At 35.0% G+C, this 25,509-nt stretch overlaps 1 protein-coding gene across 1 annotated transcript; it reads left to right on the top strand.

Moving 5' to 3' along the window:
* Window positions 1-24,950, top strand: LOC142350730 (melatonin receptor type 1B-like). The gene is made up of 7 exons (XM_075402673.1): window positions 1-80; window positions 3,154-3,271; window positions 5,930-6,164; window positions 6,713-6,846; window positions 13,688-13,840; window positions 14,777-14,935; window positions 24,618-24,950. The coding sequence occupies exons 1-7, from the start codon at window positions 33-35 to the stop codon at window positions 24,851-24,853; spliced, it is 1,083 nt and encodes a 360-aa protein (XP_075258788.1). The 5' UTR covers window positions 1-32; the 3' UTR covers window positions 24,854-24,950.
* Window positions 24,951-25,509: the final 559 nt, after the last annotated feature.

Genomic DNA, 25,509 nt, shown 5'->3' with positions numbered 1-25,509 from the left:
CAGCAAACAGTTGAGCTCGAGCCGTGAGAAAAATGAACAACTCGATTGAAATTTTGGATTCGGCCACGCCTGTCTTTTGGGTAAGTTCAGTTTTGGCTTTTGACAACTGATTTTCCTTATTCAGTTGATTTTTGTTCAATCGAGGTGAAATAAGAAAATTTATAACTAAAACTACAACGAGAGCAAATTATTGATAATCAGCTTCGCTTGCTTTGACTCAACAAGACAAAAATGAAACTTGAAAGCAAAACTGACTGATGATTGATTGGATGTCTCGCATCTGCAGACTAATCAAAATTAGGATTCTCTAATTTATAAATAATCAACATGGCAAGAACGTACCAATAAAAGCTTTTGTCAATTTAATAACAGCTATCAAGCTTAGCTTGTTCACGTTATTTCAAGGTTAAGGATGCGTGCAACACGACCTAAACCAAGCTTTGCTTGCAACAAAACTGGAAAATTTCTTTCTTAATTGAATCATCATTTCGCGGGCTGGTCAGAGCTATTGGAATTTGGCAGTCATACAAATCATTAAAAAAACAAATCAAAAAATGAACAATTTTTGTGACATCGAAGCAATGACCTTCCATTCGGTTATAAACTCATATGGCTTGGATATGGTTGCCAAGAAAAGTTCATGGTGGCCAGCACGGGAATGCACCCAAAAGAAAACAGAAATTGAGCAGTCAAAATATCGTAAAATCATCTTTTGTCGAAGAAAAAAAAGTTATTTGTGATGAAACAAGTTTCAATAAAAATGACATAGATTGAAATATCTCAGACCATATGCCATAATAAATAATGATCAAAATATTCTGCCACAGCTGTTTATATATATATATATATATATATATATATATATATATATACATATATATATATATATATATATATATATATATATATATATATTATAGACTTATGTCAATATGAATGTCAGTATAGACTTATGTCAGTATAAACTTATGTCAGTATTGACTTATGTCAGTACAGACTTATGTCAGTATAGACTTAGGTCAGTACAGACTTATGTCAGTATAGACTTATGTCAGTATAGACTTAGGTCATTATAGACTTATTACAGTATAGTCTTATGTCAATATCAATGTCAGTATAAACTTATGTCAGAGACACAATAAAAACGTCAAATAGATTTGCGCATGCGTATTGCGTATATTCCACGACATAAATATTGTGCTACTTAATTATTACTTAAATTATTCAATAGATGCACTGATTGGAGTGTAGTAATTCCATTTAAGTACAACGTCACAGAAGGAAAGGTTAAAAGACTTTTTCAAAAAAAATTGGCTAGTTCAGATTATGTGCATACGGTTTTTAGGCATCTTGCTCCATGTCTCACGACGTATTTTCAATCGCTGTACTGCCTATTGAGGAAAGCAAATTTAATGACCTGACATTAAGCTTTTCGAACTGTGTATAGCATCATTTCCGCTTAATCAGTAACAATAGTCTTTTTTACTCAATTCAATTTACATTGTGCAAAGCAATTTCTTTGTTGAACATTTTTGTCCTCAAATGTTTTGTATCAACTTTATTGACACGTGGAGTCATAAAAATTATTGGAAACATAAAAATTCAGTAGTACCGCTTCGTTAGCTTTCACTAAAAGGTCATTACATGTAAGATTTTAGATTCCTCTAGGTCTGGCTATTAACGGTAATCTTGCACAATCTTGCAAATTGACAGTTTTCTTGTAAGATTCTTGTCAGAGTCATTCAAAAAAAACTTCTTTTTCAACATTCTGTGGTGTCCTCATCAGTTGTTTAAAATGTAGTCAGAGGATTCCGTGCTTCAAAAAATCAAAATTTTTGCAAATTGAATTCTTTTGAAGTTGAATATGTAAAAGTATTTAATAATTTTAAAACCTTCAAAGAAATTATGACCCTACGAGGCAGTCATTAGCTTTTAAATTATTTTACTTTGGTGGTTGTAATTTTTTTGACTAAATTGTACTCATTCACACTTTGTACGATGATTTAAAAATTCTTGCGAAATTTTTCTGGCTATCTTAAGAAAAACGTTAACTTTGCAAGAACTTTGCAAAACTTTGGTATGATGAGTTAAAATTATACAAGACATCGCAAAATAATAGTCGATTTTGGACTAAGGTTATGTAGATTAAATTACATGCAATAAACTGGACAACCATGCCCCTCTGAGAAAAGTGAAAAACTCTGCTTCAAGACAGTTAAATAGATTATCTACCAATTTTTTCATTGGAAACAAAGCAATCTTTTGTTGCAAAACGTGAAAGAGTTCTCTTGAACTGAGCAATCGCCGCGTAGTAAAGAAAGCAACTAAATTAGAAAGAATTTTCTGATTTGAAACTATTTTAAAAGTTTAGAGAAGAAAAAATGGAAATCAGTTATCGATAATGCTATGCTATTTATAAAATTATTTGCCCTCTAAAGAGGGCTTTTGCTTTTCCACAACCGAACTGTGCAGCCGTAACATAAAGAGCTTGCATGGCGTTTTCAAGAACACAGATTTATTAAATCACAAATTCCATTTACAGTGAAGCAGCTTATTTCTAATGTGTCCTGCTATTTGGTATATATTTTTCAAAACCCCCTGTCATTTCAACCCGATTATTTCTCCTTTCATTATTTCACCCCGATTTTAATCCGGTATATAGTTATTGCTATTAACATTGATACTTTAATCAATCGACCATACCTCAGCGGCTCATTGAATTTGATACGAAACTATCACAACCTAATATTGGATAAAACTGTCTATTTAACTATGGGAAAACATGCTTATAAAACCGATTGCTAATTTGTGGGCTGAAGCGATAGAAGGGTGAAGTGATATTTTGTCATATCATGTAGGGTTGAAAAAATCGGGCTAAAAACTAGAACCACGTAATACAAATTTTATACTAAATGTGCTACTATATGGCATGGTCTAACACGTTTATTATACGTTTATTATTAATATTTTTTATAATAGTGGTATTAAGAACTCTTACAATATGGATACTAGTTTTGTACATTCAGATAAAAAATTTCGTATTATCTTGCAAGAGTCCTGGAGAAAGTTGCAAAATGACAAAGCACGAGTTAGTAAAAAAGTTACTAGATTACTATTCTGTTCTACTACTGTGATTTACTGGTCCTGTTTCAGGTGGACTGGGTGCGCGACCTCCCGGATGTTGAAACAACCCCTGCGTATGTAATGCGCATAGTGTGGCTCACATGGGTTTCAATTTCCCTGTTCTTTGGGGTTCCTGGAAATCTACTGGGTAAAGGGCACATTTTTACTCAGCATTAATTTGCAGGATTATAAATTTAAATTAAATGCATAATGAACATTACAGGCCGTCGCCAAGTATGAACGAGCATTAAGGATACAGGACTCGCCTAAACGGCTTTCAATTACCTTTTAATATAGCGTCAATCTCAATCGCGTATCGCTTGGAATTCCCTCTCATAATACATAACAGCAATATTTCCATTTACCTTACATGGCAATAGCTTTTCAAAGCGACAAATCAAAAAGTGGTCAGGATAATTTGGTTTGAAACAATCTTACCCAGGTAATAAGATTGTAAAACGGATTTCGCTTACTAATTCGAGTGAATTTACGCGCCTCTTTAAGACGGTAATTAATCTCTAGCAACCCTAGTCTATTACCGACCGTTTTGAAAGACTACTCACCATGTTACAAGATGATGCAAGAGTGTTGCAATATCTTGGAAGATAGCAGTCGGGCATTCAAGATGGCACTGGAGGACTTCTTAAGACTTTTTCCTGCGCATACCAACCTACTAAAACTTCGTTTAGATAGTTTTAAACATTAAACCTATTGCTGAATACTTTCACCTGACACGGCTATTTCAAATACGTCATCGCTGTTAAAGATGATTTCAAATTTTCTACTTTTTAACCCGAGAACTTCCGCAATTGGGCTAAACTCATAAGAAAAAGTAATTGTTGATGAAAGTAGTCCTAACAATTGCAGCATTTTTGTCCGAAATCTTCTGAAATCTTTCGAGACCTATACACTTTCTTGCAAGAGAAGCGTTCGAATCTTGCTTCTTGCTACATAAACGTCATTTGCAAGAATCTTACAAGATCTTGCAAGATAAGTGAAACCTCTTAATGATTTTAAGTTTTTGTTCTGGAATTCATCTTTGTCTTAGAGGGGACATGCAATTTCGAAAAAAAGATGATTAATTTTATGATCGTTTTTTGGAGGTCAAGTTGTTGATCATTTTGTTGAGATATAATCTTAATGAACCAAGGTGTTAATGTTGCGGTGTTCTTAAGCAGTTATACAATTTAACAAAAGACGCAACAGATGATAGAAACATATATTATTTAACCAAAATGAATGTTACGAAAGCAAACTATGCTAGTTCATGTGAAAGTTTTCGATGCGTTAAGATAATAGTTTCTCAATAAATCATGGCATCTCTTGATGTGATTTAGGTAAAATATCAAAACAAATTAATGAAACACCCGGACTTGAGTCTCAGAGCTTTCAGCGCTGAACCAGCACATTTCAAGAGTAACCTAATTCAGTTCTAAAACATTGCATCTCCAGAAAATTTTCACTTTCTTTTTGTGCAGTATTTCTTCATTATGATTATGTTGAGGTGATAGAGTTCGCCCAGGCTAAACTTATCCTGTATAGTCTGAAAATTACTCATACCCCAAGATTAGGTCTGAGTAGAATTAAGTCATACTTTTGTAGCTTATAACTGGTACTTACTATAGTAGTATACACACTATTTATGCTTAAGCTGGTTTATAGGCAATTATCAGAAAGCTCATTTAGCTCAGTGGTTACGAATTGCTACGCAAATTAAACCTCACAAGAACCCATGAGGAGGTTCGAATCGCATATAAAGCAAACCTTGTTGGCGGGAGTTAAGCTGAACGAAGACATTACTTTTTATGAAGTAAATTTTACTCAAAAATCAGACTGGCCAGTGTAAATAGTGACATGATCAGAGTGGTGGCCATCTTTACAAAAAAAGTCTTTAGACTGATTCAGCGCTGGTTTTCTCTGCCACCAACCTCCTGATAGTGACATGATCAGAGTGGTGGCCATCTTTACAAAAAAAGTCTTTAGATTGATTCAGCGCTGATTTTCTCTGCCACCAATCTCTTATTTATCTCAACTTTTTGCCGTATATATATATATATATATATATATATATATATATATATATATATATATATATATATATATCATTCTGAACGTCACATCAACTTTATTTCACTGTTTAAGTCCAGGAATTTGTTTAAGCGAGATCTAAATGATTAGCTAAATGATAAAAAATGATCAAAATGATTAAAAAAATGGATCCTTTCAGCACTTGCCTTCCCCTTTACCTAATAGAAAATTGCCTTTTCATCTAATCTATGTTAATTTATTACCTAATACTCAAACTCTCGGTTCAGATTAAGTTTAGTCAGCAAATGAACTGCTTGTTTAAATTCTATTGAACCGTTGCTTCTATTTTTTGTAATGAGGTAGTTTTTGTTAATAAGAACCGAAAAAACTTTTTTGATCTAATCTCCAATATTTCACTACTTTTATAGCAATTAGACATGCGTTGTATTTTCGAGCTTCAGAGAGATAATTGTTTAGGAAAATTGCATTCTGTGTAGTGATACGGTATAGCTTAGAGCGATTGTTTTATAATAGTTGACAGAGACGAGATTTAATTCCTCAAATATAAGAATAAATGAGTGCGGCTGATTGAGTTACACGCAAAAGAGAGAATGGAGAGTTTTGGCATAAACTGTTAAGAAAAATCGAACCGAGAGAGACGATTTCCGCAGGTAATATAATCATGGACCATATAAAAGGGACTATAATCTCTTTTTTTTGGGGGGGGGGATTAGGGGATAAACGCTTACGTACCATTTACAACATGAATTATGTTTAGTGATAGCCTCGATAGTGTTCATGAAACACATGCGCCAGTTGCACCACGTCTTTCTGGCTAATCTGGCAGTGTTTGATCTGGCTGTGATGGTCATGTTCGGATACATGTTATACGGGGGACTCTACGGGGGAGAGGAATTCAAAGAGAACAAAGAATTCTGCAACTTCACCGCTATCATTTGCTCTATGAGTTGCTTTGGAAGTCTTTGGAGCATGATGTTTGTCGCGCTCAACAGGTATTTACCTCTAAAATTGATAGCTGTATTCCTTTTTTTCAGCTGCGCATAAATTATTCGTAATACATCTTTAGTTAGTAGTGCTGTTTGAACATAATTATAGCAGAATCTGCATAATTGTTTTTAACCTATAAATATATATAACATGAACATTTACGAGACTTTCATGAGTCCATAATCAGACTTCCGGGCGTGCGTTCTTCCATGCTTCCAAACTGTTGTTTTTAACGGCACCCCTCCCCCCTCCCCTTCCCCTGTGTGCTCATCTCCAGTCCTCCAGTCCTTCAGTAGCCAGGCAATTTTCAGGAAACAGGTACAGCTGTATTAATAACCAGATTATTTTGGTGAAATCGTTGGCCATAGACGGATTAATTGTCAGAACTTCTGTATTTTTTTAAATCAAGTAGCAATTGTCTCGTTTATATAAATCACTGATCTGAAACTAGAAATTTGATGAAATAGTTGACAATATTTCAAATTTCTGTACGTCAGGAATATTTTTGTGATTAAGTATTTCTTTTTAAGTGTCTCTGTTTTTGTGGTTTCAGGTATATTTTCATCTGTCAAAATCAGTTCTACAGTCGGGTTTGTGGAGTCAAGGGAACTATGCTGTCTCTGGTAATGATCTGGATCTGTGTGTTCATGCTGGATTTTGTCAACTACGACTTTGTAGGAGTCGGAGGTAGTTCCAGCTGTGCAAATCTAATTTTTAATTTAGTTAAGACAACTTTTAAAATGACAATACAATGATAAAATAATCTGTCCAATATATAGTTTGGAAGAACTTTCAGGTAACCAAAAATACGGAGTTCTGTACTTGAAAATAATCACTCAAAAAATCACACCCAAAGCGTTCCATTTATTGATTATTGGAAAATATAGATAGGTTTTTGAGTATCTAACATTTGAATTCTTTGTTTCAAGTGGAAATCAAGTGGAAATTTCAAGTGGAAATCCTTCCCTCATTCAAAAAGTGTTAATTTTTTTTTTAAAAAGTGACAAAAAAGTCCAGTGCAATGTTCTGTTCAGTAATATTTGCCCCATTAATAGATATATCGATGCCATGAGAAGTATAATTCAAAAAATCTTCGTACATCTATAAATTATTGCTTGCCATATTTGAACAGATTTTGTGGTTTAATGCTGCGCGAATCTCAAGCCTAATTTGAGCAAAAACATTTTCAGTGTCACTTAAACTTCAATTTTTGTGTCGCGGCATGCAATCTTTGAGCCACTTATGCGGAGTACAATTCACTTTCCCATCATTTCTTTTCATTTGCTCCTGTTTGAATCTAAATATCTACATTTTAAATCTTTTACTAAAAACGAAGACTTTCTCGAACTCAATTTAGAAGTTTCATAATTTTACGAGCTATGTTTTTTTAGTGCAAGAAATTAATCAGTTTTTGTTTTCCAGATTTTTCCGTGTTGCATTAATTTCCTCAGATACCATTTATGTTTCTCAGTTTGGTTTATTTCTAGCAATATTTTTCACCAATGCAATCTTTAAACCAATGCACAATTTTTCCGAAACGATGTTTTCTATGCGCGAAAGGCGAAAGATTGATTCACTGTTTTTTTTTCAAACACACACTGCAGGTCTATATTTTTTTAGTGAAATTTAATTTCATATTTAATGCTTGTGTACAAACTTTATTAGATGATACTGTTAATATAAAATGTTTTGATGATGAGACTATAACTCTATTGATAGGCACAAAATATTTACTTAACGGCGATGCAAAGGATTACATTTAATGAATTTAATTGGAAACCCTTTATCGCTAGTAATTTAGCTGCACTTTAAATTGTTTTTCATCTTTTTGCTGATTTCTTGCACTCGTTTAAATTTAACGGTATTCAATGAAAGCGCTTTTTTTGGTATCATTGAAAATTTTTTCTGCGGAACTTGTGTGCTGTAGTGTTACTGCATCCAGATTACTCTTACTCAGCTGTCTTTTAAAGAGAATTTATGAGCGGAAATTTTTTCCATGCCCAACTTTTATTTTTATTTTTTTTCTGTTTACTTTAATTTTTATGTGAGGAGAGACATTTTATTTTTGGGTACGGGCATGTTTTTTTGAGCGAAGAAAAATAGAACCGATCTTGGTTGCATATGTTTAGAAGCCAGAATATTTGTCGACCAATTTATTTTACAGACCAAAAACTGAAAATTTTCTTTTCTTACTGTAAAACCTAAACAAAAGCCGCAAAAACTAATTGATTTAGCTAAACGAACTTTTTTGAATCTTTTTTTGCTCGATGTGACCATCAATTAGTAAACCATTATGTAAAAATAAGGTTTGTTGGTCTGGTGTGCAAATAGTATACACCCTCTAAATTGCCCGGATGTTACCCGGGCAAATTAGAGCCATTGACTCAAATAATTCCAACGCAGATGTTCTGCGTACCTAACGTTTGTTCAGTAATTGTTATATGAACGGAGATATGATTTGGAGTAAATTTCTGTATGACTTAAAGTGAACTGTGCCTAATCACTTTTACCACTTTCACTACTCCATTCATGACAACGCTTACTGATTTTTCAAATGCAAACCTGAAAAAAATATTTAAAAAGTTTGAGTTGCACTGCATGATTTTTTAAGGATCTTTTCCCTTTGTGGCCCCCAGCTTAGTGGGTGCTTTTTATTTACACCTCCAATCGCACGTGCCATGTTTTTACATATTGAGTTACTATGTAATGGAACGTGCTGTGTCACTGTGGGTGCATAAAGTACTGGGGGGGGGGGGATCATTTTTTCAACTTGTGTAATTCTTCGTGTAACTTCGTGTAATTTTTGGAAATGAACTTTAAGTTCTGTTATTTTTAATCTCTAATGTGACATCTAGACCGCATAAGTATGGAGCTCTGTAACTCCTAAATTTGAATGTATCTGAGTTAACTCTTTGACCTCAAATTTTCTGCCCTAGCTAAAACACTTTCTTTCCTCTCTGAGATAATGATCCTTGTCCTTTATTTTGATTCAAATTTTTGAGTAAAGACTGTTCCCATTACCAATGACATAAATTATGGGAGCCAAAAGCGAAAGTGATGAGACAAGTAAATGGTTATTTATGTCTTTCCAAAGTAACCTGGTCCATTCTCGGACGTTTCTAATTGATTTGACTGAAAGTCACTTAATATTCATGTTTGCTTAAAGAAATTAAAAGCTACCTGAGAAAGACATCTCTCATTTGACAGCTTGTAAGTGGAGTACGCTCCAGTCTTGAGAGGTATGTGTCTTTTTTCGTTTTAAAAGTCTCCGAAATTTTGTCCGACAAGGCATTTAGAACACATCCCCGCTCAAAACTCATCCAAAGCGATTAAAAGTTATGATGTGTGATTTATTAAGGAACTGTTAAAATGTCCAATGAAAGGATAACGTAAAATGCTCTAAAAATACGTATGAATAATGAAAATAGGTCTTTAGAAGAACTGGGAGATAAGGAAATTATGAGAAACTTTCTCGGAAAATTGCTTTAAGAATCTATTGATTTTGATATTTTATGTAATGGTTGCAAATAATTTCAAATCACGAAGAGAAATATCTATATGTAGGTTTGTTAATGTGTGTTCACACTTAAAGTTACAACAATTCAAACGGAAAAATATGAAAACTGAAAACATAAAAACTGTTTCTACTAAGTACCTATCCCAAATAGGTTTTTGAATTATTCTCAAACCTAAAAACTGTACAGTATAAAGATTTAAGAATTAGCTACATCGATATTTGCATCTATTTACATAAAAGGGAGGCATAAAGTTTTTTCTACAAATCAAAAATTTTAACTGTATTGGGGGCTGTCTTCTTTTCCAGATCTGTTAACTCGTTTTGACGATTTTGCAAGTCAAATAGAGATTCAAACATTTTCATCAGACAAAAATTAAAGCAAGAAAGTAAATGGTTTCTTGGTGTGAAAAATTTTTTATTCTAATTTTAAAGTAAAGTGAGAAAACGGACGGTGTTTCAACAAAAAAATACTTTCTCATGTGTGATTTTCTGTTTTCGTGTGGCAAATAGTTTATGTTTTTAATGTCGTTTTAAAAATTTTTCATGGTATTTTTTCTACATGGTTTTCCGAATGAAGTCCTAATCATTTAAAGGTGTAGTTTTTTCGGTTAGTTGATCGTTTGCTACAGAATTAATTTTTTTTTTATAATTCCTTGAACTTTAGTTCAGGCCAAGATTTTTTCGTATGTAGTTTGATCCCGAGCATTTTGTTTGCAAATCGGAATAGAACCTCTTTCAAATTACCTAAGGAGAATTTAAAACTTGTTTTTGACTTATAAATATAATCAATCAGGTACAAAAAAATGTATGTGAAGCCCACGTGGCAGTGGTGATGCTCTTCAAAGATGATGTTCTTCTTTGTAGAAGAAAATATTATTTGTCTGTGAAGTATACCAAGGAAAAATTTTAAGGCGTATACAGGATCTTCATTCTTAGTTTTTCACCTCATGTTGTGACAAAAAATGTTACACCTTGGAAATACACAAACAAAACTATTAGAAAACACGGTCAATGTGGACTAACCTTATCAATAAAATGGATCAATTACGATTGCGAAGCAGAAGAGTTGCTTGGAATAAACGAAAAGTACTTACTTGGAGTTAAAACAGATTGAACAAATTTCGCTTTTAAATACGGGAAATGGGAGCTGTATAAAATGTTTCTCGATATTAGGTAATTTCTGTATAAAATAACCCAATATTTTGGTACAAGAACTATTTGCTGCTACAATTTTTCTGATAATTTTATTAAATGAAAACTGCCTAAATCTTGAGGGAAATGGATTTGTAGTTTTGGATGCAATTTCAACTTGAACTTCTGGTGTAAGAAAAGCTTCTCTTAGCGACTCTCAAGTTTTTCACATTCTTCTAATTTCTCTGGAGGCTGTTTTTTGGAAGTGCACGCAAATTTCAGACGATTAAAGCTTTTGCAGGAGAGAACAAAAGTAGCATTATTGAAAAACTAGATATGTATACTGAATGAATATTCATAAAAAACCAAAATAGCTACTTTAAAATAGAATTTTCGATTGTTTTCTTGACTACTTTGTATCAAATTTTTTTTCTAAAAGAAATAATTGTTAATGTAATGAATATTCATTCAAAGTAACCTGAATTTTTCAATAATGCCTTTTGGTTTGGTCTTGCAAAAATTTAAACGTCTGAATTTCGCATGCCCTCGTTTTATTTTAAAAAAAGAATGTCGACGAACGTTCAAATTTTGATTTGATCAACTCGCATGATAAATAGAACCTTATCTTGTACTAATTTATGAGTATAAACGAAATTCGCGGAGGAAATTTGCACAAATACTGTGACGAACAAAATAGGATTTTTACTCTTCTTCACAAATTGATTTTTACTCTTCTTTATTTATGAAAATCTCATGTCAACCACTCCATTCTCGAAGCAAAACAGGAAACCAAAGTGGAAATTGCAGTCAATTTTACTCTTTTGAATTTAAAGTCAAACAGAAATTGACAACTATGGTAACTTAGAGGGAAAATAATCAAATGTACTTCGAGTTATTATCTATTGTCTCCAAAAACATGCATGGATACATCCTTTTTTAAAAAGAATTGTTTTTAAGTTACTCATTTAAGTTCTTGAAGACTTTTTTTATTCCCTAAGTGATGTTATATTTAAAAATGATTTTCTACCAAACTTCTCCAAAATGTAAGAAACAAATAGATTTTTCTTCACAATCTTTCATGATGGTTTTTAAATAATTAAATTCAAGAGGCTCTGAAGAGGTAATAGCAAGATGGGGCAGGAATGATTGTTTTGGCTTATCGAACTTTCAGATTCAGACCTGCGATGGACATTTTCTGGAGTTTTATGAGCTGACCTCTGATCATATTAACATAGACCGAGGAGTCTTACCCTGGAGTTTTCAGTACTGAAACTGCCTATTTCAGCATAAGCTTGTACAACAAGTACTGAAACAGCTTAATTAGTTTTCTTTAAAAAAGTACAAAAACAACTATTTAGACTGTTCAGAGTAATTCAATGGTAAAAACAGTACTATGATCTTTTCGAAGATGTTGGAATTGCTTGGGCGTGTCAGAACAGCAAGCAAAATGCTTCCAAAATGAATGAATTTTTCGTACGGACACATTACCAATTAAAGCAACTTCATAACTACTGCATACTGAGTGAATAATGCTGCTGATACTGATACTTGATACTTATATGGGGGATACGAGTGTTTTCGGGGCCCCCTTGGGTTGAGTTTGGGGATGTTTGAGTCTCGTTTCGGTCGCAACGAGGTGTGCGCGTTCACATAATTGTATAACCAGTGCTGCTTTGTTCTCGAGCTTTGCATTCACTCAGCAATTTTGTTTGCGAACTCCCGGCTTACTTAGCAGGAGTATTCACGATTTCCTGTGTCACTTAGCAGATGTGTTCACGCCTTCCCGGGCCACATAGCGGATGAATTCTCGTCTGTTCGATTAGCAGAGGTGTGAAGTATTATGGTGTCGGTATGCTCGTGGTGTGATGTATTATGATGTGAATATGCCCGTGGTGTGATGTGGTATGGTTTGGTTGTGACTGTGGCGTGATGTTTTGTTATATGAATATGCATGTCGTGTGATGTAGTATGGGGTGGGTATGCCTGTTGTGTAGTATAGTGTGGTGTGAAAATGCCTGCGGTGTGACGTAGTTTGGCGTGAATATGCCTGTTGTGTGGTTTATGATGTGAAAATGCCTGTCAAGTGATGCAAAATCAGCGCTGAAACAGCTTAAAACAGTGTATCTTAGGCCGATAATCAGGGTTGAAACAGGTTTAAAACAGAATGTTTTTAGGCTGACAAGAGATATACAATAACGTTAAATAGGCTGATAAATGCTAGATAATAGTTATGGACAGATCAGAATGAGGATAAAATCAGAAGTACAATTTTACCCTGAAAAAGAAACTGATCAGTGTATATTTTGACATGAACAGAACATGTACAAGTGTAAAAAGGTCCATATACAGCTTCTGGATTTACAATAGTTCAGTACTGAAGTGCTGTGAGTGCTCAACCCGGGGCTTTTTCTGATTTGAAGCCCAATTGAGGCCTAATGTGCAGGGTGGCAAAAAAAAACAAATGCACACAATACTGGGCCTCGGATTGAAGTTTCAGTTTTATATACCACTAAAAAGGCACAAATCGCGGTGTATGGAATATTATCTAACAATTGCGTTGAAAAAATGCTTTGCTACAATTCACTGTGAGGCATAAAGTTTAAATCATTCACGCAGAATTGGCACTTTCTCGGGACTAACTACATAGAACGATATTAGCAAGGTTTCACATACAAAAGGTCATATGTGAATCTTAGCAACCAAAAAAGTCATGTATGGCTTCATGGAATCTTGGCAAACTTAGTCAGATCATAAATGAAATATTCCTTAGCATGAAAAGATCAAAAATAGTTTTTTCCTCCGCAAATGACAGCCAGTTCCTTTTAGGTTAAACCTTGAATAAGAAAGTTTAGATACCGACGCCTTTTTGTTTGATTTAAGGTCACGTGTTCAAGGCACCCCTGCTTCACTGCAGTTTCACTCTGGAGAACACCTGGTGGTTCAACACTATGATGTACACCATCATTGCACTCCTCCTCCCTCTACTCATCATACCATACTGCTACTACAAAATATGGGAAAAGGCTTCTGCAGGTACAAATTATGACCATTTACTGCTGATAATATTTAAACAAAATTGATAGAAACTCAGAACAGCAACCCGGGTCAAGGAAAAATCGGAAAAACATGTAAGATAAGCGGTGAAAAGTTGTTTTTTGCCGCACATTTTGTACATAATTTTGTGGTGAAATGCGGTGAAATTATGTAATTTCACCGCTAGAGTAAAAGGTGAACTTACAAAAATTCACATTTCACGGCTTACTTCAAAGTACCGGCCTGTTTAAACGAGCCTTTTTTGCTTTATATGTGAATTTTGAGCATACTTTGTTGGTCTTGTAATCATCATTGATCATAGGACCCCATTTTGTCGGGTCTGGATATAACACCCATCAAACAAACAAAAAAAAACTAACCCTCAATTTGATTCTAATAAGAAAACAAACATCAAGGAAACAAACATCATGGATATAGAACCCCCAAAGAAATAAACCCCCATATTAGCATTGAATTTCGGTCGTGATAATTTGTTCCGTTGTTCCGAGTTTCATATCGAAGTCTCACTGGGTGCTAGGAAATGGCCATGTCCCGCGCAGCTCTTTAATAGTCAAGTGGGGGTTAATTTACGTTGTGGTAAAACCGTCAAAATTTTTTGCCTAATTAACGCATTCTGTCGATGCGAGGGATTGTGAAATGTGATTTCTCAATAATCGAAGAGTCTTCTCGGATTTTGGTTTGTGCGAAGCGTCTATTAGTTATTGGTGAAGATTCTGATGCCCCATAACTGATTTATCAAATCACCAGCAACAGAATTTTTTGGGTGCAGCGCTCAAGTTTAATCAGTTTTTGTTCACTACTTGTGTTTCAATGACTATCGAGGTTTAATTCGATTCTGTTCATGGATTGATCAATTTGCCTATAATACAGAATCACCTCCCCCCCCCTCTCTTAATATCAGTATTTGTTGCCCAGGGAACATGGCGAAGAGTGAGAAGAGGCAGCGTGAACAGAAACAGTTGGTCATCTCTCTCCTCCTCATATTCATCATCTGTCTGATCACGTGGCTGCCCCTTGCCATCATCATATTTGCAGTCGGAGTGGACAACAAGTACGCTGCAAAAGTACCCGAAGGTGAGAAGACTCCTAATGTTAAGGACTATCCTCGAGCAAATTACAATCGGCGTTTTTTTTTGGAAATTTTCAGTTTAAAGTCAATCGCCAATTTCAGTTTCAATCACCAATTTTTAGTTTGAAAGAGCAATTTCTGCTGTTTTCTCAGCTGAAATATTCAAAACCAGGTGTGGGAAATCCAGGGATTTGGGCTGAAAAAACAAAGGAGGATCGGTAATGTACATTCGGGCGTAATAGTACAACCCCGAATATCCTAATATCCTAAACATTTTATAAAAGCTTGGCAATATGAGTTTTATTTATTAATAGATGCATATCAAAAGAAGTTGATTTTTTGATGTCCTCCGATTACAAGAGTGGGGGAAAGCAGCTTGTTTGAAAATATACGAAAGATTGATTTTTGGCCATTCTAACTTCCAGCTCTCGATATTATCACCTCATTTTCAGAAATAAAGGCATCTTAACTTGTGTGTAATGATAAAGAATCAAATTATATCGATAAAGAAGAAAGAAAAAAATCGATGATCGAAGAGCAAAAGTTAGTTAGAATAATGAGTTTACATTTTTCAAGTCTTAAAAAATGGTACAGAATATCAACTTTTTAAACCAAAAGTAATCTCTCTAATTTACTCCTGCAACCGACTAAGGACAATTACCTGGTCAATCATGCAAATTAGCGTGTCCGGACAAAACAGTCCCAGACAAAACAGTCCCAGACAAAACAGTCCCAGACAAAACAGTCCCAGACAAAACAGTCCCAGACAAAATAGTCCCAAATTGCAAAATATTCCCAGACAAAACAGTCCCAGACAAAAAAAGTCCAACAAAACAGACAAAACAGTCCCAGACAAAATAGTCCCAAATAAATATCGTAATAATAGTCAAAAGTAATCTAGAAACAATTAACAACCATAATCTATGAGTTAACTTTCTGAATGCTTTGTTTTTAATTGATATGAACGAGGATTACACCAAAAAGTTGTTTCAAAAAACATGTTTTGGCTAAAACTATGTTGTAATCAGCTTAATACTTGTTCAATGAAATGCAATTATATGAATAATTTAAGTGGTTTCTGTGTAAATTGGTGTGCATATGTTTAACTCTATGTTTATTTCGGACTATTTTGTCTGGGACTCTTTTGTATGCTTTTTTGGGACTGTTTTGTCTGGGACTGTTTTGTCTGGGAATATTTTGCTATTCGGGACTGTTTCGTCTGGGACTTTTTGTCTGTTTACCGCAAATTAGCAATTCAATTTACAAACGATTACTTATTTTTGTAAAGAGAGAATCACTATTCGTGAAGTCTGAAAATTTACGATCAAAGCAGCCCATAGCAATTGCCGACGTATGAATTATTTAATTCTCAAAAACAAAATCAAAAAGCTATAATGAATTTTGTTTTCGAAATGGATACTTAGTTAGAGCTCATAACGCCGCAGAGGTGTACCCAAACCTGTTGTGTATCCTATTTTTCACGCGCTGCGTATAACAAGTCTGCTCACGCGTTTCACAAATCTGTTCGATTTACGTTCTCATTTTCTCACGCAACGTAACTCGATTTTGCTTTGAATGTATCTAATTTTTGCACTGAATGTATCTACAATCAGCCAATGAGCCTATTTAATGCGCGTTTTTAATATGTAAAAGTGGTTTAAAGCTTTATGAATTGAATTTTAAGAATTCATACTTTCAGAAAAAAATCGGATTATTGACCTTTGCAATTTTGTTTTCTCTTTTTGCTTGCTCAAATTGTAGCTTCAGGTCAAAAAGGACAGATCGCATCGTCTTTTTAATGGATTAAAGCTTTACAAATTTTGAGTTTTTATGTTTTCAGTAAGGGTTTTTCTGCTTTGATGCTACGGGATTTCACAATAAACTTCTGATTTTGGAACATATTCCAGGATTTCAGGTTCTTTTTCTTATCTTGTTTATCATTTTAAATTAATGACAGGTCAAAGATCACATGATTGTCTTTTAAAACGAAGACACATTTGAACACATTAATTTTTTTTTCAATAGATTATGGTTTAAATTGCTGCGACACCGCCTTGCAGCAGAAGTTGATAGAAATTTTTGTTTTTGTCATTATTTGTCGTTTTTTGTAGTCGAGAATAAAACCGGGAAAAGTGGAGGCGTTAGCAGTTTTTCATTAATGAAGAGAAGAACCTAATTATTAGTTTTAGTTGATATCTAAATTTTTTGATGAATTTGAAATCAAATGTTTTAAAAAATGAAACAACGTATTTTCGTATTTGCACTATGCTGTAGTTTTCTGTCTACTTTTAACATAGTCTCAAAAATTAAATGTCTCAAATCAATTTATGGACGTTGCTGAAAAGCAAAATTGAAGACATCAATTTTTTTGGTGCATTGTTGTTTTAACGGCTTCGATACCGTTTTTTTTTTCAAAATATTAAACTTGTTTTTGAATCTTGTCTTTATTTGTTGTTTTTCTGAAGTCCTTTTATGAATTTTGGGTAAGTGCATGCCTCAGTATTTTTTGGAACAAAAGGAACCTTTTCACCAATTTCACTTGATAGCTAAAGCTTTCTATGACTTTGAAATCTTGTATAGAAATCTTTAGTTTTTGTCTTTATTTGTTTTTCTCTTTGTTGTCATGAGACAATATCTGGATAATATGGGTTCTATCGGCTTACTATCGATAAAAAGAACCTAAATATTGTCTTTAGTCCATAGCTAAAGTTTTTGATGAATTTGAATTTAAATGTTTGAAAAAATATCTAGACGTGTTATTATATTTGCACTATACTCTATTTTTTGTCTACTTGTTATTAAGTTTCATTAATTGCAGGTCGCGTATCATTTTTTTGCTGTTAAAGAACAGAACAATTGAGCATATCTAAGGTTTTCAACGCATTGCTTACTGTTTTAAGGGATTCGATACCGGTTTTAACGGATTCCATAACTGATTCGATACCGAATTCGATACCGGTATTTCAATTTTTTAATCCATTTTTTAATACCTAGTCACATTTTGCAGACGTAACATATCAAATTACTGGTGTTCAGAGAACGCGCAATTGAATTTTCTGTATTTTTACGATATACATTATGGTTTTAACGGCTTTAACACCGCTTTCTCAGAAAAATGTATGGAATTTTTGTGTTTTGAGTCCGCATTTGTCGTTTGTTTTGTAGACGTACGACTAATTCTGGCAATGACAGGTCTCAATCTCCTAATATTGGGGTTTGAATTAGCGTGAAACTTTTTAAAGATTTCAATTGATATCTAATGGTTTTCAATATTTAAAATTTATGTTTTAAAAAAACATGATTGGATGTTTTTAACTTCGCTGTTTTGATCATTTTTATCCACTAATCTACTAATAGGCTTTTTTCATGTATTTTTTCAATAAAGAAACATTGGGTCTTTGGATGTAATTGTGTGTTGTTGCTATTCGATTTTTTTTGTCTCGACTCTTAGTCGTAATAATGTCAGGTCTCAACGGCCTTTTAGTGTGTCAATATTTACCTGTCTAAGTGATTTCAGTTGAAAGAAAATTTCAATTCATATAACAATTATATCAACGATCAATGAATCAATGTGTGGGATCTTTTGAAGTTTCTCTAACTCTTCCCCATTTGGTTGACACCCGGGTCGAGACCGAATGGTTAACTTGTAAGAACTTGCAAGTTTCTTGCAAAAGATGGTTAACTTGTAAGAACTTGCAAGGCGAATGGCTAACTTGTAAGTTTCTTGCAAGTTCGTTCCGGTCGAGCACAACTCTTATTGGTTAATTCAATTTAACATTCAGTCATTTACCGTAGAAAGCGCGTGGGAGTTAGTTGGTCTGTTTGGATAACATAATACAAATTCGACCTGACCCAAGTAGACAAAATGTTTACTTTTTGAAATTTATCTATTCAAAAGAGTTCTGTTTGCAATTCCATTAAAAAACTGTAGATCACAATTAGCTTCTTCACGATCGCTTTTAAAAAAAGTTCTCAAAATATTGACTCTGATTAAATTTTCAAATTCATATGTCAGTATTTTCTTAAAATAATTTATTGGCCCTTCATTGTCATACCCTTTTTATAATTTAATTCACACTTTTCCAGATTCCATTTTTTCGAAACATCTTTTTACATTGATGTCTTGCAACGTTTTATTTACGGTTTAGTGCGTATGTGCGTGCGTATGTGTGTGTGCGTGTGTGTGTGTGTGCGTGTATGTGTGTGTGTGCGCGCGCGGGTGTGTGTGTGCGCGCGTGTGTGTGCGCGCGCAAGTGGTGTGTGGTGTGTGTGCGAATGGTTAACTTGTAAGTAAATTGTAAGTCGCATGGTTAACTTGTAAGAGCCTTGTAAGTCAAATGTTTAACTTGTAAGAACTTGCAAGTCGAATGGTTAACTTGTAAGAACTTGCAAGTTTTTGGAAGAAAAACTTGCAAGGCGATGCATCGCCTTGTAAGTTTCTGCCAGAAACTTGCAAGTTCTTACAAGATAACCATTCGGCCTTGACCCGGGCAATTAAGCCAAAATTGTGGAGAAGCGAGTTTGGAACATTATGTGCAAAGGCACATTATCGAGCCAGCTTGTCCTATGTAGCATCGTTTTGCCGGGCAATTTACCGTCACCTTTTATTGGATAAAAATTCATCTTGCAGGAATTTGAATTTATAGGACAAATTTTCATTTAGCAAGATCCTGCAAATTTTTTTGTACGATGTACCTGCCGTCTCTGAAATATTTTTTATCTAAAATCTGAAAAAAATATGCCAGAAAACTGTAAGATCTTACAGGATTAAAATCTCGAATCACATGGCAGTTTTGATCGTTTCAGGAGAAGGTAAAATGTTTCGCAAGATAATTTAAAAGCCATTAGAAGCTTTTAAATGAGCTGGCGCCTTTCTTTTTTACCAGCTGGCTTTTCTGATTGTCACATATTGAGACATATTTAGCGCGCTTTCATCTCTTTCATGTTTTATTTCGTCTGATAAATAATTGGAGGCAAAATTGACAATTTTTGTTGACTTCTATCGAATCAAATCTTAGAATAAAATCTATATATATATATATATATATATATATATATATATATATATATATATATATGTTGGAGGCAGAATTGAAGGCAAAAATATATAATTGGAGGCAAAATTGACAATTTTTGTTGACTTCTATCGAATCAAATCTTAGAATAAAATCTATATATATATATATATATATATATATATATATAATATATATATATATATATATATATATATATATATATATATATATATATATGTTTTGTTTTCTGAAAAGCAATCAAATTAATTACTGTTACACCGCTGATCATTTTTCTGTTCCATGATTTCAAGTTCTCAAAATTTAGTCACCACCCATTTTATTCAGATCTGTTCATCTTTGGCCGTAAGCTGGGATGAAATCGGAAATAAAAGAGTGCGCTGTAGGTTTCAAACGAGCGTTTTTAAAGCATCTACTGAAAATTTACGATCCTTCTGTAGAATTGCTGTGAGAGCTTTTGAATTAAAAACTATTGGTAAAGCAAAAAATCTGGGCAAAATCTGGGAAATTGTTTGGACAATGGTCCCACTACGGTCTGATTAAAGGGCAAAGTCGCATTCATTAGAGTCTGATTAAAATTCGCACGAATTTCTGGATAATTGTCGCACTACGGTCTGATCAGAGGGCAAAGGCTGGACGTAAGCCGAAGATCTGACCACGGAGCATTAACTGAACATTTCTTATCTGACTACAGTTTTGTTACCACTGATTTTGATGACTCAAAAGAAGAATTGCAGGCACTAGAAAAAGACTTTTAGTTTATAGTTTTATCGATAAGTTTTTGCCTTACGTTAAACAAGATAAACTATCTTATTCAAATTTAAGTTGACTAAAATAAGTTTAGAATTGAATATTTTAAACATATTCCAACTGATTATAAAATGTATTCAGGAATGGCCTGATCAAAGGACAAATCTTGGAGAATGGTTTGATGAGAGGGAGCGCTGCTCGCACTAAAGTCGCACAAAAATTTTTGGGTCGTCCGATGTTGAGGTCCGGGAAATGGTCTGAGCAGAGCGGTCTAGGGTCGCACAACAAAACCTGATAATTACTTTGTGTCTTTTGCTGCCTGGTCACCACACTGATTACCGAGGTTGAGATCCAAACAGAAATCTGATCAGACCATTCCAGGCAACAGTGACCACTGATCAGACCAACCCAGACTGATTCGTCCTCTGCTCAGACAATAGCGCTCTCGAAGCTCCGTGTGCCCTAAAGTGCGCTCGAAAGATTTCTCAGATCAGATTATTGTGCGCTCGAATGTCACCCACTGATAAGACTAGTGTGCGCTCAAATCCGCAGCCGATCAGACAGAAGTGCGCTCGAAACTGCCTATGATCAGACTAATGTGCGCTCGAAATTGCCTGTGATCAGACTAAAGTGCGTTCAAAATAATCTGATCAGCGAGTGAATTTGAACACGAAAAATCTCTAAAAATTGTTATAATATAGTCTTTTCATGAAAATTGATGCTTTCAGAAATATATTCATCTAAGGAGAAGCCAATTAAAAGAGAATTGCTAATGGAATCCCAAGTGCCGAAAAAAAAATTTCAGTACTCCATTAATTCATGTTTTTGACAGAATAGATGAACTTATTTAGCGTCGCATAATAACGTCTCGATCATTTATCCAAAAGTTTTTCAAAAGGGTACCAGTAGTTGCTATCAGCTGGACCTCTTGTTTCTGATCACCACATCAGGCTCTCGATGAGTCTATGATCTCAGAAAGACAAGATCTGTCAGTATTAAAAATAGAAAAAGAAACTTGCAAAAAATTTCGCTCGAATTTGCCTCTGATCAAACCATCCCAGACAACAGTGACCTCTGATCAGACCAACCCAGACTGATTCGACCTCTGCTCAGACAATAGCGCTCTCGAAGATCCGTGTGCCCTTAAAGTGCGCTCGAAACACTTCTCAGATCAGATCATTGTGCGCTCGAATGTCACCCACTGATAAGACTAGTGTGCGCTCAAATCCGCATCTGATCAGACAGAAATGCGCTCGAAACTGCCTATGATCAGACCAATGTGCGCTCGAAATTGCCTGTGATCAGACTAAAATGCGTTCAAAATAATGTGATCAGGGAAGGAATTTGAACATGAAAAAATCTCCATTAATTGATGTTTCATTCATGTTTTTGACTGAATAGATGAAATTAGACAGCGTCGCATAATAACATCTCGATCAGTTTTCCAAAAGTTTTCCAGAAGGGGACCAGTAGTTGCTATCAGCTGGACCTCTTGTTTCTGATCAACACATCAGGCTCTCGATGAGTCCATGATCTCAGAGAGACAAGATCTGTCAGTAACAAAACTAAAAAAAAGAAACTTGCAAAAAAATTCGCCGGAAATTGACTCTGATCAGACCATCCCAGACAACAGTGACCTCTGATCAGATCAAACTAGACTGATTCGTCCTCTGCTCAGACTATAGTGCTCTCGAAGCTGCGTGTCCCCTTAAAGTGCGCTCGAAAAATTACTCCGATCAGATTATTTTGCACTCGAAGTTCACCCACTGATAAGACTAGTGTGCGCTCAATCAGCAGCTGATCAGACAGAAGTGCGCTTGAAACTGCCTATGATCAGACTAATGTGCGATCAAAATTGCCTGTGATCAAACAAAATTGCGTTCAAAATAATCTGATCAGGGAATGAATTTAACATGAAAAAAATCTCTAAAAAATGTTATAATATATTCTTTTCAAGAAAATTGATGTTTTCAGAAATATATTCATCTAAGGAGAAGCCAATTAAAAGAAGATTGCTAATGAAATCCCAAGTGCCCAAAAAAATTTTTTTCAGTACGCCATTAATTCATGTTTTTGTCTGAATAGATGAACTTAGACAGCGTCGCATAATAACGTCTCGATCAGTTTTCCAAAAGCTTTTCAAAAGGGGACCAGCAGTTGCTATCAGCTGGACCTCTTGTTTCTGATCACCACATCAGGCTCTCGATGAGTCTATGATCTCAGAAAGACAAGATCTGTCAGTATTAAAAATAAAAAAAGAAACTTGCAAAAAAATTCGCTGGAAATTGCCTCTGATCAGACCATCCCAGACAACAGTGACCTCTGATCAGATCAACCCAGACTGATTCGTCCTCTGCTCAGACTATAGCGCTCTCGAAGCTCCATGTGCCCTTAAAGTGCGCTCGGAAAATTCCTCAGATCAGATTATTGTGGGCTCGAATTTCACCAACTGATAAGACTAGTGTGCGCTCAAATCCGCATCTGATCGGACAGAAGTGCACTCGAAACTGCCTTTGATCAGACTAATGTGCGCTCGAAATCGCCTGTGATTAGACTAAAGTGCGTTCAAAATAATCTGATCAGAGAATGAATTTGAACATGAAAAAATCTCTAAAAATTGTTATAATATATTCTTTTCATGAACATTGCTGTTTTCAGAGATATTTTCATCTAAGGAGAAGCCAATTAAAAGAAGATTGCTAATGAAATCCCAAGTGCCCAAAAAAATTTTTTTCAGTACGCCATTAATTCATGTTTTTGTCTGAATAGATGAACTTAGACAGCGTCGCATAATAACGTCTCGATCAGTTTTCCAAAAGCTTTTCAAAAGGGGACCAGCAGTTGCTATCAGCTGGACCTCTTGTTTCTGATCACCACATCAGGCTCTCGATGAGTCTATGATCTCAGAAAGACAAGATCTGTCAGTATTAAAAACAAAAAAAGAAACTTGCAAAAAAATTCGCTGGAAATTGCCTCTGATCAGACCATCCCAGACAACAGTGACCTCTGATCAGATCAACCCAGACTGATTCGTCCTCTGCTCAGACTATAGCGCTCTCGAAGCTCCATGTGCCCTTAAAGTGCGCTCGGAAAATTCCTCAGATCAGATTATTGTGGGCTCGAATTTCACCAACTGATAAGACTAGTGTGCGCTCAAATCCGCATCTGATCGGACAGAAGTGCACTCGAAACTGCCTTTGATCAGACTAATGTGCGCTCGAAATCGCCTGTGATTAGACTAAAGTGCGTTCAAAATAATCTGATCAGAGAATGAATTTGAACATGAAAAAATCTCTAAAAATTGTTATAATATATTCTTTTCATGAACATTGCTGTTTTCAGAGATATTTTCATCTAAGGAGAAGCCAATTAAAAGAGAATTGCTAATGAAATCCCAAGTGCCGAAAAAAAAATTTCAGTACGCCATTAATTCATGTTTTTGACTGAATAGATGAACTTAGACAGCGTCGCATAATAACGTCTCGATCAGTTTTCCAAAAGCTTTTCAAAAGGCGACCAGTAGTTGCTATCAGCTGGACCTCTTGTTTCTGATCAACTCATCAGGCTCTCGATTAGTCTATGATCTCAGAGAGACAAGATCTGTCAGTAACAAAAATAAAAAAAGAAACTTGCAAAAAAATTCCCTCGAAATGGCTTCTGATCAGACTAGTGTGCGCTCAAAACTGCCTCTGGTCAGACCGACCCAGACCGAAGTGACCTCTGACCAAACAAGTTCCAAACCTTTGTCCAGACAAAAGTGCGCTCGAAGTCTTTTCCAGATCATGTAATTCGAACGCACCGAGAACATGTGTGCGCTCGAAGATGCTCTGATCAGAAGTCACATCGGTCTGGCTACCTCGACCTGGGTAAGTACCGCTTTTCAGTACCGTTTCGTTTTCAGAACTCTACGTGTCAATCGAATTGTGGGCACACGTGAACTCGAGCTTCAATTTCGTCATTTACGGTTTCACACACAGAGGAATGCGCACAGCATATAAAATGTGGTTGGACAAAATATTTCCCTGCTACAAAATGGAATCAGCCAATCAAAACACAGCTGGGGCGGCCAATAGCACCGCAGTATCAACTAGAGCTCAAAATCAAACGCCCAATCACGTTGCCAACACAGGAGTGTGAAATAAGTTTTTAGTATAATGGAAACCTCTTCAAGTATCATATCCTTCCCTGTTTAACCCCTCGTGTTAACCCAATAAATTGAAAATTGTTCAATTAACCCTTTCTCTCTTGCCGTTACCAATATAGATAGAGCAGATTTTAAGGTTCTCAAATCAAGAAGTGTGGGAGAGCCTTAGAAGAAATATTTTAGGTCGTTTCAAACGGACCTTCTTGTAGAATTGTTGATTTCAAGATAAAGAGCTGTTTTCTGTTATCGTTTTCTCGGCTAATTTTCGTTAATCGACCGATCTATTGTTGAGTGTTTTTCTGGCGAGTATTTCTTCTGCCAGGGCCAATTGGGCAGCGTCCTTTTCCTCCTGGGACAATTTAATGGCAACCTTAGCTGAATTTGTTTTTTTTAACAAAGCCTTTATAAGACGTTTCTGATATTTATATTTTTCTTGCGAAAAAATACTTCCCAGGTCCTAATCAATTGATCAAAGTTTTTGGCCAGCAAAAGTATCAACATTTGCTTCAACATGCCCGTATCATATTCACAGAGACTATCAGGCCTGATTCAGAAAAAGATCAGGAAAAGTCCCAGGCCTGATTCAGAGTCTGATGATGGCAAATACAAGGCTGCTGAGAGAACACTCCAGAGGTGGTCTTTGAGGTTT

Source organism: Convolutriloba macropyga, chromosome 12 (assembly GCF_964194025.1).
Source record: "Convolutriloba macropyga chromosome 12, txConMacr16.3, whole genome shotgun sequence".
NCBI lineage: Eukaryota > Metazoa > Xenacoelomorpha > Acoela > Convolutidae > Convolutriloba > Convolutriloba macropyga.
This window is presented reverse-complemented; position numbering and strand designations above follow the sequence as displayed.

Bases quoted from the DNA above. Each gene is read 5' to 3' on its own strand.
- LOC142350730 (XM_075402673.1), top strand. From the start codon at position 33: ATGAACAACTCGATTGAAATTTTGGATTCGGCCACGCCTGTCTTTTGG. The intron at 6,847-13,687 runs GTAGTTCCAGCT...GTTTGATTTAAG, and splicing joins CGACTTTGTAGGAGTCGGAG to GTCACGTGTTCAAGGCACCC. The intron at 13,841-14,776 runs GTACAAATTATG...TTTGTTGCCCAG, and splicing joins ATGGGAAAAGGCTTCTGCAG to GGAACATGGCGAAGAGTGAG.